Source organism: Saimiri boliviensis, chromosome 4 (assembly GCF_048565385.1).
Source record: "Saimiri boliviensis isolate mSaiBol1 chromosome 4, mSaiBol1.pri, whole genome shotgun sequence".
NCBI lineage: Eukaryota > Metazoa > Chordata > Mammalia > Primates > Cebidae > Saimiri > Saimiri boliviensis.
The window spans coordinates 153,631,742-153,645,620 of record NC_133452.1 but is presented as its reverse complement, the minus strand read 5'-3'; the positions used below and the strand labels follow the sequence as shown (position 1 = coordinate 153,645,620).

Sequence of the window (13,879 nt, the reverse complement as noted above, 5' to 3'; positions counted from 1 at the left end):
ATGAGGAAAAGACAATGTAGGAAAAGATAAATGTCTGAGAATTTTCCATAAATGAGATATCGATTTATGGAAATTTGCATTTATTTTCGTTGGGTGTCAAAGAACACAAATCATCTGCAACTCCTCAGATCCAGAAAGTAGAACAAGCAAGCAAGATAATAATCCATACCTAGACACCTCATATTGAAGCTACAGAATCCGGTTGGTGCGGTGGCTCACACCTGTAATCCCAGTGCTTTGGGATGCCAAGGTGTGTGGATCACCTGAGGTCAGGAGTTCGAGACCAGCCTAGCTAACATAGTGAAACCCCACCTCTACTAAAAATACAAAATTTAGCTGGGTGTGGTGGTGTGTACCTGTAGTCCCAGCTACTTGGGAGGCTGAGGCTGGAGAATCGCTTGAACCCAAGGGGTGGAGTTTGTAATGCAGAGATTACACCACTGGGTAACAGAGCAAGACTCTGTCTCAAAAATAAAACAAAATTGAAAATGTTTATCTTCTAAACCAGTAGAAAAAACTAGAACAATCAGAAAGAATTCAATGCAAAAGATGACAAGAAACCAGGAGAAAACACATAACAAGCAGGATAAACAGAATAAGATAGTAAATGTGAATATATCTGCAATCTCAGTATTTTAACATGATTAATCTAGACTGCTAAAGGACATATTTTGAAAGGCCAGGAAAAGTCTGTTAATAGTTTATAAGCTGCTTACAAGAGAGACACCTAGAACATTAGGACATAGAAAGATTGAATATATGGGCATACCTCAGAAATACTGTCAATTTGGTTCCAGACCCCATTGCAATAAAGTGAATATTGCAAGAATGCAAGTCACACAATTTTTTTGGTTTCTTAGTGCCTATAAAAGTTGTTTATACCATACTATTCTCTATTATGTCTAAAAAAAAAGCAGTCTAATACTTTAATTAAAAAATACCTTATTGCTAAAAAAATGCTAACAATCACCTGAGGCTTCAGTGAATCATAACCTTTTTTCTGGTTGAGAGGTTTTTTTTCTTTTTGATGTTTATAGCTGCTGACTGATCAGGGTGGTGGTTACTAAAAGTTGGGGTAACTGTGGCAATTTCTTGAAATAAGACAGCAATGAAGTTTGCTGCACCTATTGACTCTTTCTTTCACAAAAGATTTCTCTGTAGCATGCAATGCTGTTTTATTGCATTTTACCCATAGTAGAACTCCTTTAAAAATTGGAGTCAGTGAACTCCTCGTCCATTCATGTTTGATCATGAGATTACAGCAATTCAGTCACATCTTCAGGCTCCACTTATAGTTCTCTTGCTATTTCTACCGCATTTATACTACTTCTACTGAAGTCTTGAACTCCTCAAAACCATCCATGAGGGTTGGAATCAATTTATTCCAAATTCCTGTTAATGCTGGTATTTTGACTTACTCCCATGAATCATTAATGCTTTGTAATGGCATCTGGAATAGTGAATTCTTTCCAGGAGGTTTTAAATTTACTCTGCTCAGCTCAATTGAAGAAACTTCTATGTATGGCAGCTATAGCCTTATAAAAGGTATTTCTTAAGCAATACTTAAAAGTTGATGTGACTCCTTAATTCGCAGGCTACAGAATGGATGTAGTGTTAGCAGGCACAAAAACAACGTTGATCTCTTTGTATATCTCCGTGAGAGCTCTTGGGTGACCATGTGCATTGTTAATGAGTGCTATTATTCGGGAAGGAATATTTTTGTCTTAGCAGTATGTCCCAACGGTAAGCATAAAGTATTAATATTCACAAAACCATGCTGTCAACAGATGTGCCGTCATCCAGACTTTGTTGTTACATTTATACAGCACGGGCAGAGTAGATTTAGCATAATTCTCAAGGGCATAGAATTTTCAGAATGGTAAATGAAGTGTTGGCTTCAGCTTAAAGTCACCAGCTGCTTTAGTTCCTGACAAAATAGTCAGCTTGTCCTTTGAAGCTTTGAGGACAGGAATTAACTTTTCCTCTCTAACTATGAAAATCCTAGATAACCGTCTTCTCCCAACAGAAGGCTGTTATGGATATTTGGAAATTCGTTGTTCAGTGTAGCCACTTTGATCAATGATCTTAGCTAGATCATCTGGATAACTTACTCACACTTCTACATCAGCTCTTGATCCTTCACCTTGCACTTTTATGTTATGAAGATGATGTCTTTCCTTGAATTTCATGAACCAGCCTCTGCTGTCATCAGACTTTTCTTCTGCAGCTTTCTCACCTCTCTGAGTACATTTATATAATTGATAGTTAGGGCCTTGCTCTAAATTGGACTTTGGCTTAAGGGAGTATTCTGGCTGGTCTTCTATCCAGACCAGTCAGACTTCCTCTTTATCAGCAATCAGGCTGTTAGGCTATTTTGCCTTCTTTTCTTTTTCTTTCTTTCTTTCTCTTTCTTTCTTTCTTTCTTTCTTTCTTTCTTTCTTTCTTTCTTTCTTTCTTTCATTTATTTATTTATTTATGGAAACAGTCTTGCTCTGTCACCCAGGCTGCTGTGCAGTGGTGCCATCATGGCTCGCTTGCAGCCTCAAACTCCTGAGCTCAAGCAGATCCTTCTATCCCACCCTCCCGAGCAGCTGGGACCACAAGGTGTGAGCCACCATGCCCAGCTAACTTTTTTAACTTTTTGTAGAGGTAGAGGTCTCCCTGTGTTGCCCAGGCTGGTCTCAAATTCCTGAGCTCAAGTGATCCTCCTACCTCAGACTCCGAAAGTGAGATTACAGATGTGAGCCATCATGTCTAGCCTGTTTTGCTTTCTTATCATTCATGTGTCCACAGGAGCAGCGTTTTTAATTTTCTTCAATTACTTTTTCTTTGCAGTCACAAGTTGGCTGCTTGGTACAAGATGTCTAGCTCTTGGCCTGTCTTTGCTTTTGACATTCCTTTCTCACTAAGCTTAATCATTTTTTATTTTTGCTTTCAAGTAACAAATGTGTTACTCTTCCTTTTACTTGAAGATGAAAAGGCTATAGTAGGGAATTTTATCTTAGGGAATAGGGAGTTCTGAGGAGGGAGGTCTGAGAATGGAGAGAGAAATGGCCTGTTGGTGGAACCGTCAGAACACACATAACATTTATTAATTAAATTCACCATCTTACAAATGAGTGCACTTTATGGTGCTCCAAAACGATGACAATAGTAGCATAAAAGATCACTGATCACAAATCATCATAGCAAATGTAATAATGATGAAAAAGCTTGAAATATTTTCAGAATTACCAAAATGTGACACAGAGACATGACGTGAGCACATGCTGTTGAGGAAATGACACTGATAAGAGTTGTTTGATGCAGGGTTGCCACAACCTTCAATTTGTAAAAAATGCAGTATCTGGAAAGCACGGTATAAATGAAGAGCAGTAAATCAAGATATGCCTGTAACTGAAGGAAAAACATAAAGTGAACAAGTACTAACCAATAGAAAACTGATGTGTTAATATCAGTGAAATAGACTTAAAGAATGAAGAGGATCCTTAATAAGATTCAATTCTATCAGGAGGAAAAAAGTCTAAACTGTGTATACCTAGTGAAAGTCGTAGAATATATAAAGCACAAATATAATTACAGGAAAAAACAGCTAAATCCACAATCAAAATGAGAGAATTTTAATACGTTCCTTTTAAGTGATAGGAAAAATAAAAAGATTAAGTAAGTATGGATATAGATGAATGACAGACTAACATGACTCACAAATTTGGCCTCATGGACAAATACAGAATACTATCCCAGCAAATACAGAATTTAAATTTTTTTTTTTTTTTTTTGAGGCGGAGTTTCGCTCGTTACCCAGGCTGGAGTGCAATGGCACGATCTCAGCTCACCGCAACCTCCGCCTCCCGGGTTCAGGCAATTCTCCTGCCTCAGCCTCCTGAGTAGCTGGGATCACAGGCACGCGCCACCATGCCCAGCTAATTTTTTTTGTATTTTTAGTAGAAACGGGGTTTCACCTTGTTGACCAGGATGGTCTCGATCTCTTGACCTCGTGATCCATCCGCCTCGGCCTCCCAAAGTGCTGGGATTACAGGCTTGAGCCACCGCGCCCGGCCAGAATTTAAATTTTTTTAAAGCATATCTGGAACACTCATAAAAATTGACTACATACTGGGCCAACACGAATTTCAGCAAGTTTCATATAAATGAAGTCATGTAGAATATAGTCTCTGATTCCAGTGCAAATAAAGCTGAAAGTTAATATAAGAAATCAATTTTGAAAACTATATATGAAAATTTAAAATATATACTATGAATATTTTATGGTTTGAAGAAGAAAAATAAAAATTTTAAAATAGAAGTGAATGGTAATTACTACATATAAACTTGTAGAATTTGCTAAAATCTACCTACAGGGAAATTGTATAAAGAAAAAAGATTGAAAATCAGTGAGTTAACATAACTTAAGAATTAGGGAAAAGAATGGAATGCATCTGGAAGAAAGAATAAAAGAAGTAATAAAGAAAAGAGAAGTAAATGAAATAGAATACAAAAATAGAAGCTAAATACAGCCAAAAGTTCTTGCAAAAGACAAATAAAATAATTAATATTAAATCATTAAGTTGCTAGTGACACTGATCAAGAAAAAAATACACATACTTTTAAGAATTAAAGGGAATATATTAATAGCTGCAGTTGTAGCAGAGAGTAAAAAGATGAAAGTTTATAAACTATGACAAACAGGAAAACTTAACTGGGCACACACCTATAGTCCCAGCTACTTGGGATGCTGAGGCAGGAGGATCAGTTGAGCCCAGAAGTTCTGAGCTATACTGTGCTGTGCCAATTGGGTACCTACACTAAGTTCAGCAGCAACATGGTGATATCTAGGAGCACAGGAACACCACTTTGTCTAAGGAGGGGTGAACTGGCCCAGGTCAGAAACAAAGTAGGTCAAAACTCCTATGCTGATTAGTAGTGGGATTGCGCCTGTGAACAGCCACTGTACTCCAATCTGGGCAACGTAGTATAAGACCCTGTTTCTTAAGAGAAAAAATTGAAAATGTAGATGAAATGGCAAAATTCTAGAAATGTTTACCAAAACCAATCCTAGAAGCAATACAAATTCTATATAGTCTTATAGCCACTAAATAAATTGTATTACTGATTTAAAATATTTCTTTCAAGAAAGTACCAGATCCATAGAGTTTTACAGGAAAACTTTCAGGAATTTTTTTCTTTTCTTTTCTTTTTTTCTACTTTCAGGAAATATGTCTGTTGCCCAGGCTGGAATGCAGTGGCACAATCATGGCTCACTGTGGCCTCAACTGCTGGGCTTCAGTGATCCTCCCACCTCAGCCTCCTGAGTAGTTGGGACAGGCATGCCACCACACCCATTTAATTTTTTTATTTTTTATTTTTTGGAGCTGGAATTTTGCCCTTGTTACCCAGGCTGCAGTGCAATGGCATCATCTCAGCTTACTGCAACCTCCACCTCCCAGATTCAAGTGATTCTCCTGCCTTAGCCTTTCAGGTAGCTGGAATTACAGGCAACCACCACCACACCCAGCTAATTTTTATATTTTTAGCAGAGATGGGGTTTCACAATGTTGGCCAAGTTGGTCTCAAACTCCTAACATCAGGTGATCCACCCACCTTGGCCTCCCACAGTGCTGGGATTACAGGTGTGAGCCACCATGCCCAGCAAAAAAAAAAAAAAAAAAAAAAAAAAAAAATTAAGATAGTGGTTTCACTATGTTTCCTAGGCTGTTCTTGAACTCCTGAGCAGCTCAAGTGATCCTCCCACTTCAGCCTTCCAAAGTGCTAGAATTATAGGTGTGAGCCACTGTGCCTAGCTGAAATCTACCATTTCAGTGTTCTACAAGTTCTTGTAGTGAATGAAAAAAGAGGAAACTGCTCAGCTCATTTTATGAATCTGGGATAACTTTGATACTGAAACCCAACAAGGAGGTATGAAAAAGTGAACCTGGAGTCTATGAATGCAGATATAAAAATTATAAACACAATAAAGGCATCATCTCTTGCCTAACTTCCATGATCCATTTCTGAAAATGATATGTTCCATGTAAACATGCTAAGCAGAAACCTATTTCCTGTATTTTAAATTAGAAAAGGACGTAGATAAAGCTGGACACCATCATTCTCAGCAAACCGACACAAGAACAGAAAGCCAAACACCGCATATTCTCACTCAGAAGTGGAAGCTGAACAATGAGAACACATGGACGCAGGGAGGGGAACATCACACACTGGGACGTTTTGCGGGGTTGGGGTCTAGGGGAGGGACAGCAAGGAGTGGGGGGATTGGGGAGGGATAGCATTAGGAAAAATACCTAATGTAGATGATGGAGTGGTGGATGCAGTTATACACCATGGCATGTGGATACCTGTGTAACAAACTTGCACATTCTGCACATTTACCCCAGAATTTAAAGTGTAATAAATTTTAAAAAAAGAAAAGTTACAGTGTATTACATATCAACCACAAACAACGAAGTTCCTTAAATATATTTAAAACCAGCAAAATTCCTATACATAGGCAGAAATCTTTAGGATATAAAATTGTTAAAATATCATTTTCCGATCATCAAACACTTGATGTAATTGTTAATTAACAGTTGCTTGTGTGCAGTAACTTGGCCTCTCCATGCTGGACATATATAAGCCATGCATATTTGCTGTTGATACGCTGTTCATACTGCCTCAGTGTGTAGGCAATTTGAATTTCTAACTATTCTGATGTTCTAACAATTGTATTTGCAATTTGAGAATCTACTCGTGCATTGTTTTAAAATGTGTATCAAGTTTAAAGTTTTCTTATGTAAATATTAGCTAAAACTTTTTATTGATATTTGCATGCTTACGAATATTGGATAATGAAAGGCATTCTACCTGGAAGACATTCTTCAATGTATGTCTGTGGTGGCAAACCAAATCTAGTAATATATAAAAAACAAAATATGCCAAGTTTATTCCAGGATTAAAAGGTTAATTTGATATTAGAAAATCTTTTACATGCAATTGACTCTTTTTTTTTTTTTTTCTTTTCTTTTTTGAGACAGAGTCTAGCTCTGTCACCAGACTGTAGTGCAGTGGCGCGATCTCGGCTCACTGCAACCTCCGCCTCCTGGGTTCAAGCAATTCTCCTGCCTCAGCCTCCCAGGTAGCTGGGACTATAGGTGCACGCCACCATGACTAGCTAATTTTTTTGGTATTTTTAGTAGAGACGGGGTTTCACCGTGTTGGCCAGGATGGTCTCGATCTCTTGCCCTAGTGATCCACCGTCTCAACCTCCCAAAGTGCTGGGATTGCAGGCTTGCGCCACCGTGCCTGGCCGCAATTGACTCTTTAATATTAAAAGCAAAAATGATCATCAGATGTAGAAAATACATTTCACTCAGGGTAAAATGTTTCGGTAAATTTTTAATGTAAGACAGCTTCTTTATCCTGATACCTACCAAAATCCTGCAGTATTTGACTTGCGGTATTTTAATTCCATATTCAACCATCTTGTTAAATTCTCTTACTCTAATACCTTGTATTTGGGGGTGCAAGTTGTTTTGGGTAGATTTATTTCTTCCCTTCTAAGCTGTACAACTTTAAATTTTTCATATTTTTTATACTGGGTAGAAACTCTAGTATGATGTTAAATAAAAGTAGGTGAAGACCTTGTTCACATTTTGACTTCATTAGACTTAAATGTGAAAAGGAAAACTAGACATTTTTTAGAAAATAGTAGAGAATATGTTTAATATTTTAGGGTGGGAAAGATTTCTTAAGATGTTAAAAAGCACCAGCCATAAATAAGTATATCGGTACATTTTTGTCAAAACTTTTGTTCATCAAACAACAGCATGAAAAATTGATTTATAACACAGGATAAGTGTTCAGAAAATATGAATAACCCCTACAAACCAATAAAAAGAGAACTAAAATAATCCAGGAGAAAAGTGAGTAAAAGATATCAGCAGGCATATTGCAGAAGAGAAAACATTTATGGCCAAAACACAGGAAAATGTGTTCAACCTTGCTTGGTATCAAGGAAATGCAAATTGAAACCCCAAATTTTCACTCATTGGATTACTGAAAATTTAAGCAGCTTTGAGCTTTCTGTGCAGATGGTCACTATTTGCAGATGACAGTTTTGTTTCTTTCCTAGGAAGAAATGTGATGATAAACAACTAGAACTTGGGAGTGTCAATTGGAACAATCACATTAGAAAAAATGAGTTGGCATTAAGTAGAAGTTAAAAGTTGCACATGCCTTTCAAGCAACAGTTCTGCTGCTAGGAACTGTTCCAGAGCATTACGTCCAACCTGCAGGGGCAAGGGAGGGGGATCTCATTACCCTAGGCCCTGGGAGATGAGGAGATGGGTATCTTGGACACATCTGTAACTCATTTGTGAAACTCTTGCACATGTACACTTTGAGATTTGTACCAGAATGTTTGTAGCAAGCTTTGTTTAATCTTTGGACAGTTCCAAAGTCCATCTGCAGGAAAAAATATGATATTATTCAGAAAATAAATACCATATACAACAGTGAAAATTAGTGAACTACTATACCTATATGTATCAACGTGGATGAATCCCATGCTAAATGAAGACTGTGTCCTATACAGGAGCTTTAACAAAAATCATTCTTTTGATTATAAGAAGCATTTCACATTATATACAGGAGAATTTTCTGTAATATGTGTTATTGAATTTATGCTACTTTAGGACCTTAAATTTTTGTATGATTGGTTATTTTAAGACCCACAACTAATCAAAAGTACTTCTGTTGCTTTCCAGAAACAGTACCCAGTCTTTAAAATGAAAGTTTATTTTAAAGGCATCTGTGATGTATTATTGAGATATATGTACATATTTAAATGTTTATCTTTAATATGAATAGTATTAAACTTGTCATTTTGTAAATTTATTTTGTCAGACCTGCCCTTGTGTCTTTGGTGGGCTTTACCCGAACAGCATAACCTCCTGGGGCAAATATATTTTTTAACAGTTTCTTCTTGTTTAACAAGTTATTTTATACCCATCTACTTTAAAACTAATTGTAACTGCATAGTCTTTGAATTCAGAGCAGTAGCTTATAAAACAAGCAGCTGTGGTCAAAGGTAACTTTGTTGTCTAAGCTTTTTCTAAACAAGCGTTTTGATTTTTTTCTCCCTTAGCAATGTGTAAATAAATACCATAAATAGTTAATACTTACTTAGGGCTTACACTCTGAAGGCAGTTTTCTAAAGTTAGACTTTCAGTGTTTTGCCTCTCCTATTATTATGAAATATTAGCTTGCCTTCAAGTTGAACTCTCAGGACTCATGGTTTTGTTTAACAGTTTGATGTCAAGCCAGTTGAATTTGACTGTTTCACTCTGTGTTCAGGATGGATTTCCTCTGCCTGTGGCAGAGAGCGAACTGAACTTAGTGTTGGAAATCCTGGTTTCTGCTCCTTGCTACACCGACACATGTTGACCTTGTGTAGATAACATGGTCTCTTTTAGTTTTCTCATCTATAAAATGGCTTTACGCTGCTTATTCTGCTTATCAAAGTTGTGTGGAAATCAAATAAAATGATGTGTTCCTTAAAACTCTGAACTGTTGAGTTTTATACTAACTAAGGTCCTCTTGCACATCATTGGTGTACCTTTTCATCACTGGTGTGCTTTTTCTTTCTTCTCCTAACTTCAGTATTTGCCAGAAAGAATTCTGGAATAAAGCCCTTTGGGTTTGTCTTGCTCCTTAAACTTGATTTCCTGGTGGTGAATCTGGGTTTATTCCGAGTTACTTAGATGTAGAAAAATTGAACTTCTGGAGATAGCTTTTTTTTTTTTTTTAAATCATTAAGAAATTACACATGTTAAAATGAATAGGTAACAGTACAGTTTTTCAGAACCCTTTCTTTTGCTAAATATTTACTTTTCTTCTTCCCTTTATATACCCCATAGCACAGTCCCTAGTGTGTTGATTAAGGGCATAAGCTTACTGTCAAATTCCCTGGGATGGAATCTAAGTCCACTATGGTCCTTGAGGAATTAACGTCTGTTACATGTCAATCTTTAAAATCTGTATAATGGAGATTATAATATTGCTTAGTGTATAGGGTTGCTGTTTGGTTTAAATGAGATAATATATGTAAATTGCTTAGCACAGGGTCTGGTACCTGGAAAATATTCAAATGTTTTAGTAGTATTGTATAATTATTGATAATTTCTGAGAATTTGTTTACCCTTCCATTCTTTTAAAGTGATAGTTTAGTGTTTTCTGATATGGTTTTTCTTTATATGTTTATATTCTATATTCAGAATATAATTTTCAGTTTTATTGCAGGTATGAACTAAACTGTAGTTAAATTTTAATATTTAAATATTACACTGTAATTTTCAGTAAGAAATGGTTAATATCTAAAAATTATTTAGTCTAGAGTTTTCAATTTTTTTTTTTTTTTTTGAGACAGAGTTTCGCTCTTGTTACCCAGACTGGAGTGCAATGGCGCGATCACGGCTCACCGCAACCTCCGCCTCCTGGGTTCAGGCAATTCTCCTGCCTCAGCATCCTGAGCAGCTGGGATTACAGGCACACGCCACCATGCCCAGCTAATTTTTTGTATTTTTAGTAGAGACGGGGTTTCACCATGTTGACCAGGATGGTCTCGATCTCTTGACCTCGTGATCCACCCGCCTCGGCCTCCCAAAGTGCTGGGATTACAGGCTTGAGCCACCGCGCCCGGCCGAGTTTTCAAATTATTAATCAAAATAGCCCCATAATATAGGAATTTTTTTTTTTAGAGTTTAAAATCTGAAGTTAAGAGAATTTATACTAAAGTATAAACAATAAGAAGGCAGGAATTTCTTTTCTGATTTGTTTGTCTTTACGTCTTCAGTACCCAAAATCGTGCTTAGCAAATAGTGAGTGGTCAGTAGAAGTTTGTGGAATACTGTAAATGAATTTTGTGAACATGTGTCCTTGTTTCAAGCTTTGGTTTCCTTATTGCACTGTAGTTTTTTCAGTATGTTTTAAGCTACTTTTAAAGATCTTTTTAAAGACTGGTTGGCAACAGGCATTTTTATGTTCACAAAAATAATGAGAAATGCAGTTTGTGTGAAACTTGGTGTGGCCTTCCAGCTCAGTGGAGGCTTGAATGTGAGAGATGATGTGTTTATCCTTGCAGGGTGGGCTCAGAAACAACAGGGAGATGTATCATAGCTTACTACCTTATTTCAGATGAGAATTCCTACTGTAGTGAAATGTACAAAAACAATCTAGTACCACATACAGATAATTTTGTATCTTTGATATATTCGTTCCTCCAAAGTTCTTTTTAAATATTTAAGTGGCGCTTAGTAAGAATTGGTTGTATTCAGATTCTAACTCTTAGCCATAATCCTGGCTGGGCATGGCGGCTCTTGCCTGTAATCCTAACACTTTGGGAGGCCGAGATGGGTGGATTGCTTGAGACCACAAGTTCAAAACCAGCCTGGCCCCATCCCTACTAAAAATACAAAAAATTAGTGAAACCCTGTCTCTACTAAAAATACAAAAAATTAGCTGGGTGTAGTGGCAGACACCTGTAATCCCAGCTACTTGGGAGGCTAAGGCTGGAGAATCGATTGAACCTGGGAGGCAGATTGCAGTGAGCCATGATCGCACCACTGCACTGCAGCCTGGGCAACAAGAGCAAAACTTCGTCTCAAAACAAACAAAAACACCCCCTTAATATTGAGATGTGTGTATTGGCCGTTTTGAATATTCAAATTCATTTTCTTCTGTTATATGATGGATTTTGTCACCTTTATTTTTTATTGTACAGAATATGGAGTTTTTTCCCACAGTTCTTGCTTATTCATGATGATATTTTCAAAAGATGACCTCTTCTTCCTCTTTCTAAATCTTTCTAGGCCCTTGTCCCTCCTACTGTGTTAAGACCAAAACAAAATTGTCTGGGAGAAACTGTTGTCTGTCATTTTCTTTGTAGTCTTTAGGAAAAGAAGTTAGGATTATCTTAGGCTTCTCTAGAATTTCACAACCTTGCTATTAAGAACAGTTTACGTCTGCTGAATTTTTTGTTACCTTAAATCATTTCCTCTTTTTCTGGAATTCTGGAATTGACCAGTTTCCGCAGAATTGCTTTATATACTTTATGCAGTAAGCATTCCTGTTTAAATGTAAATTGAATCATGGTATATTCTAAATGTATTAGGGAACTTTTCTGTTACGAGTTCCTTTTATAAAGTCAGTAATTACATGTTAATTATATTTTATGTTTGTTTTCTTTTTGGTTGTTAGTGGTAGTTTTTTGTTTTATTTTTTTCTAGATTTGGATTTTCAAATACATGGTCTACTTAAAACAGGGTATACTTATAAGTGACTTTTAAAGCCATTTTTAAACTTTCTCTTCTCTGGGTTAAGATGCACTGATACAAACAGTAATTTGAGGTCTCCTGCACTGAATGTTAAGTTGGTTCTTTTTTAAAAAACAAAACAACTTCAGTCTCTTTTAGAATGTACTGTAATCTCTACTGGGTAGAGGGGTTGTTAAAGATAGCATTACATCTCATTACGTTAACTATACTTTCTTTGTGCCTAAAACCTGGTTTTACTTCCCCCCCAACCCCCACCCGCATGTGCTGCAGCTGGTGGATAGCGAGGTGGTCATGCTTTCTGCACACTGGGAGAAGAAAAAGACAAGCCTTGTGGAGTTGCAGGAGCAGCTTCAGCAGCTCCCAGCTTTAATCGCAGACTTAGAATCCATGACAGCAAATCTGAGTAAGTCCGATGTTTTTATCTGTACTTTTAGGAATTAAAACAACTAGGTCAGGGTTTGGTGTGATTTCAAAACTTTTTAGGAACACATGAAGTTCTGGGTTAACAGGATTTTGGGGAAAATCATGATTTCCAGTTAATTTCATATTCTGATTAGTTGAGGATTAGACAGAAAGTGATGTAAAGTGTAGAAATTATTTCTGACTGTTTCTGCCTCAGGTCAGCTCAGAACACATAGTTATAATTTTGTTGATTCTTAAAGTGACTCAGGTTGTCTTTGTTGGCATTTGGTCTCTGTTCAAAAGCATCCATGTAGAAAATGGATTAGGTGACTTTGTGCTGACTGCAGGATGTAGTCCAGAAATTGTTGCTTTTAAAATTTAGATCTGCCAGACCTTTATGACTTGTAGTATATATATATATTTTTTCCTCAAATGGATTAAAGATCAAACAAATCTGGTTAAATGAGGGTACTTGTGCTGGGTATGGTGGCAGGTGCCTGCAGTTGCAGCTATCCTGGAGACTGAGGCAGGAGGATTGCTTGAGCCCAGGAGTTTGAATCCAGCCTAGGCAACATAGTGAGACCTTGTCTCAAACAACAGCAACAAGAAGAGAGTAAACGAGGGTACCTGTTTGGCTAAATTGATACTCTGGAAATTTTTTGTGTGTGATTGTTTTCATTTGGATGGATTATGTTGGTATTCTTTTTTCTTGGGTTTATATTCAGAAAATTATCTTTTATGTTTGATGGATAATATTGTAGCTTACTATCTTCTAATCAAGCTTAAGATCTTAGTAGAGTAGGAGGTAGGAGCTATCTGTATGGGAAATAAAGTTCTTGAGCTAATAACCTGTTTTAGGTGAGAAGCTAAAGATACCCTATTATCTTCTCCTATTTTCAGTATTGCCTCATTCAAAGCAAAACAAGACTGATTTACAAGACAATTAGCGAATCATAAAACAGTTTGTGTGTGAACAAAATAGATAGATAGTATTTGGAGTGCTGTTGCTGATAACAGTAGCTAACGTTTATAGCACCTACTCTGTCAGTGCTTATTAGATGCTTTACAGATAGTGTCTGTAATTCTCATAAGAATCCCACAAAAGTAGCTTTTATTATTCCCAATTTACAGATAAACTTGGAGAGGTTGCA

The 13,879-nt window shown here is 36.8% G+C and overlaps 1 protein-coding gene across 2 annotated transcripts in view; it reads left to right on the top strand.

The window, feature by feature from the left end:
* The window catches only part of DTNBP1 (dystrobrevin binding protein 1), a 148,450-nt gene that overhangs the window by 31,140 nt on the left and 103,431 nt on the right, over positions 1-13,879 (top strand). For both annotated transcript variants that reach the window (XM_074398474.1, XM_039462609.2), the window contains exon 5: positions 12,597-12,729. In XM_074398474.1, coding sequence (XP_074254575.1) covers positions 12,597-12,729 — 133 coding nt within the window. The remainder of the gene's footprint in view (positions 1-12,596; positions 12,730-13,879) is intronic.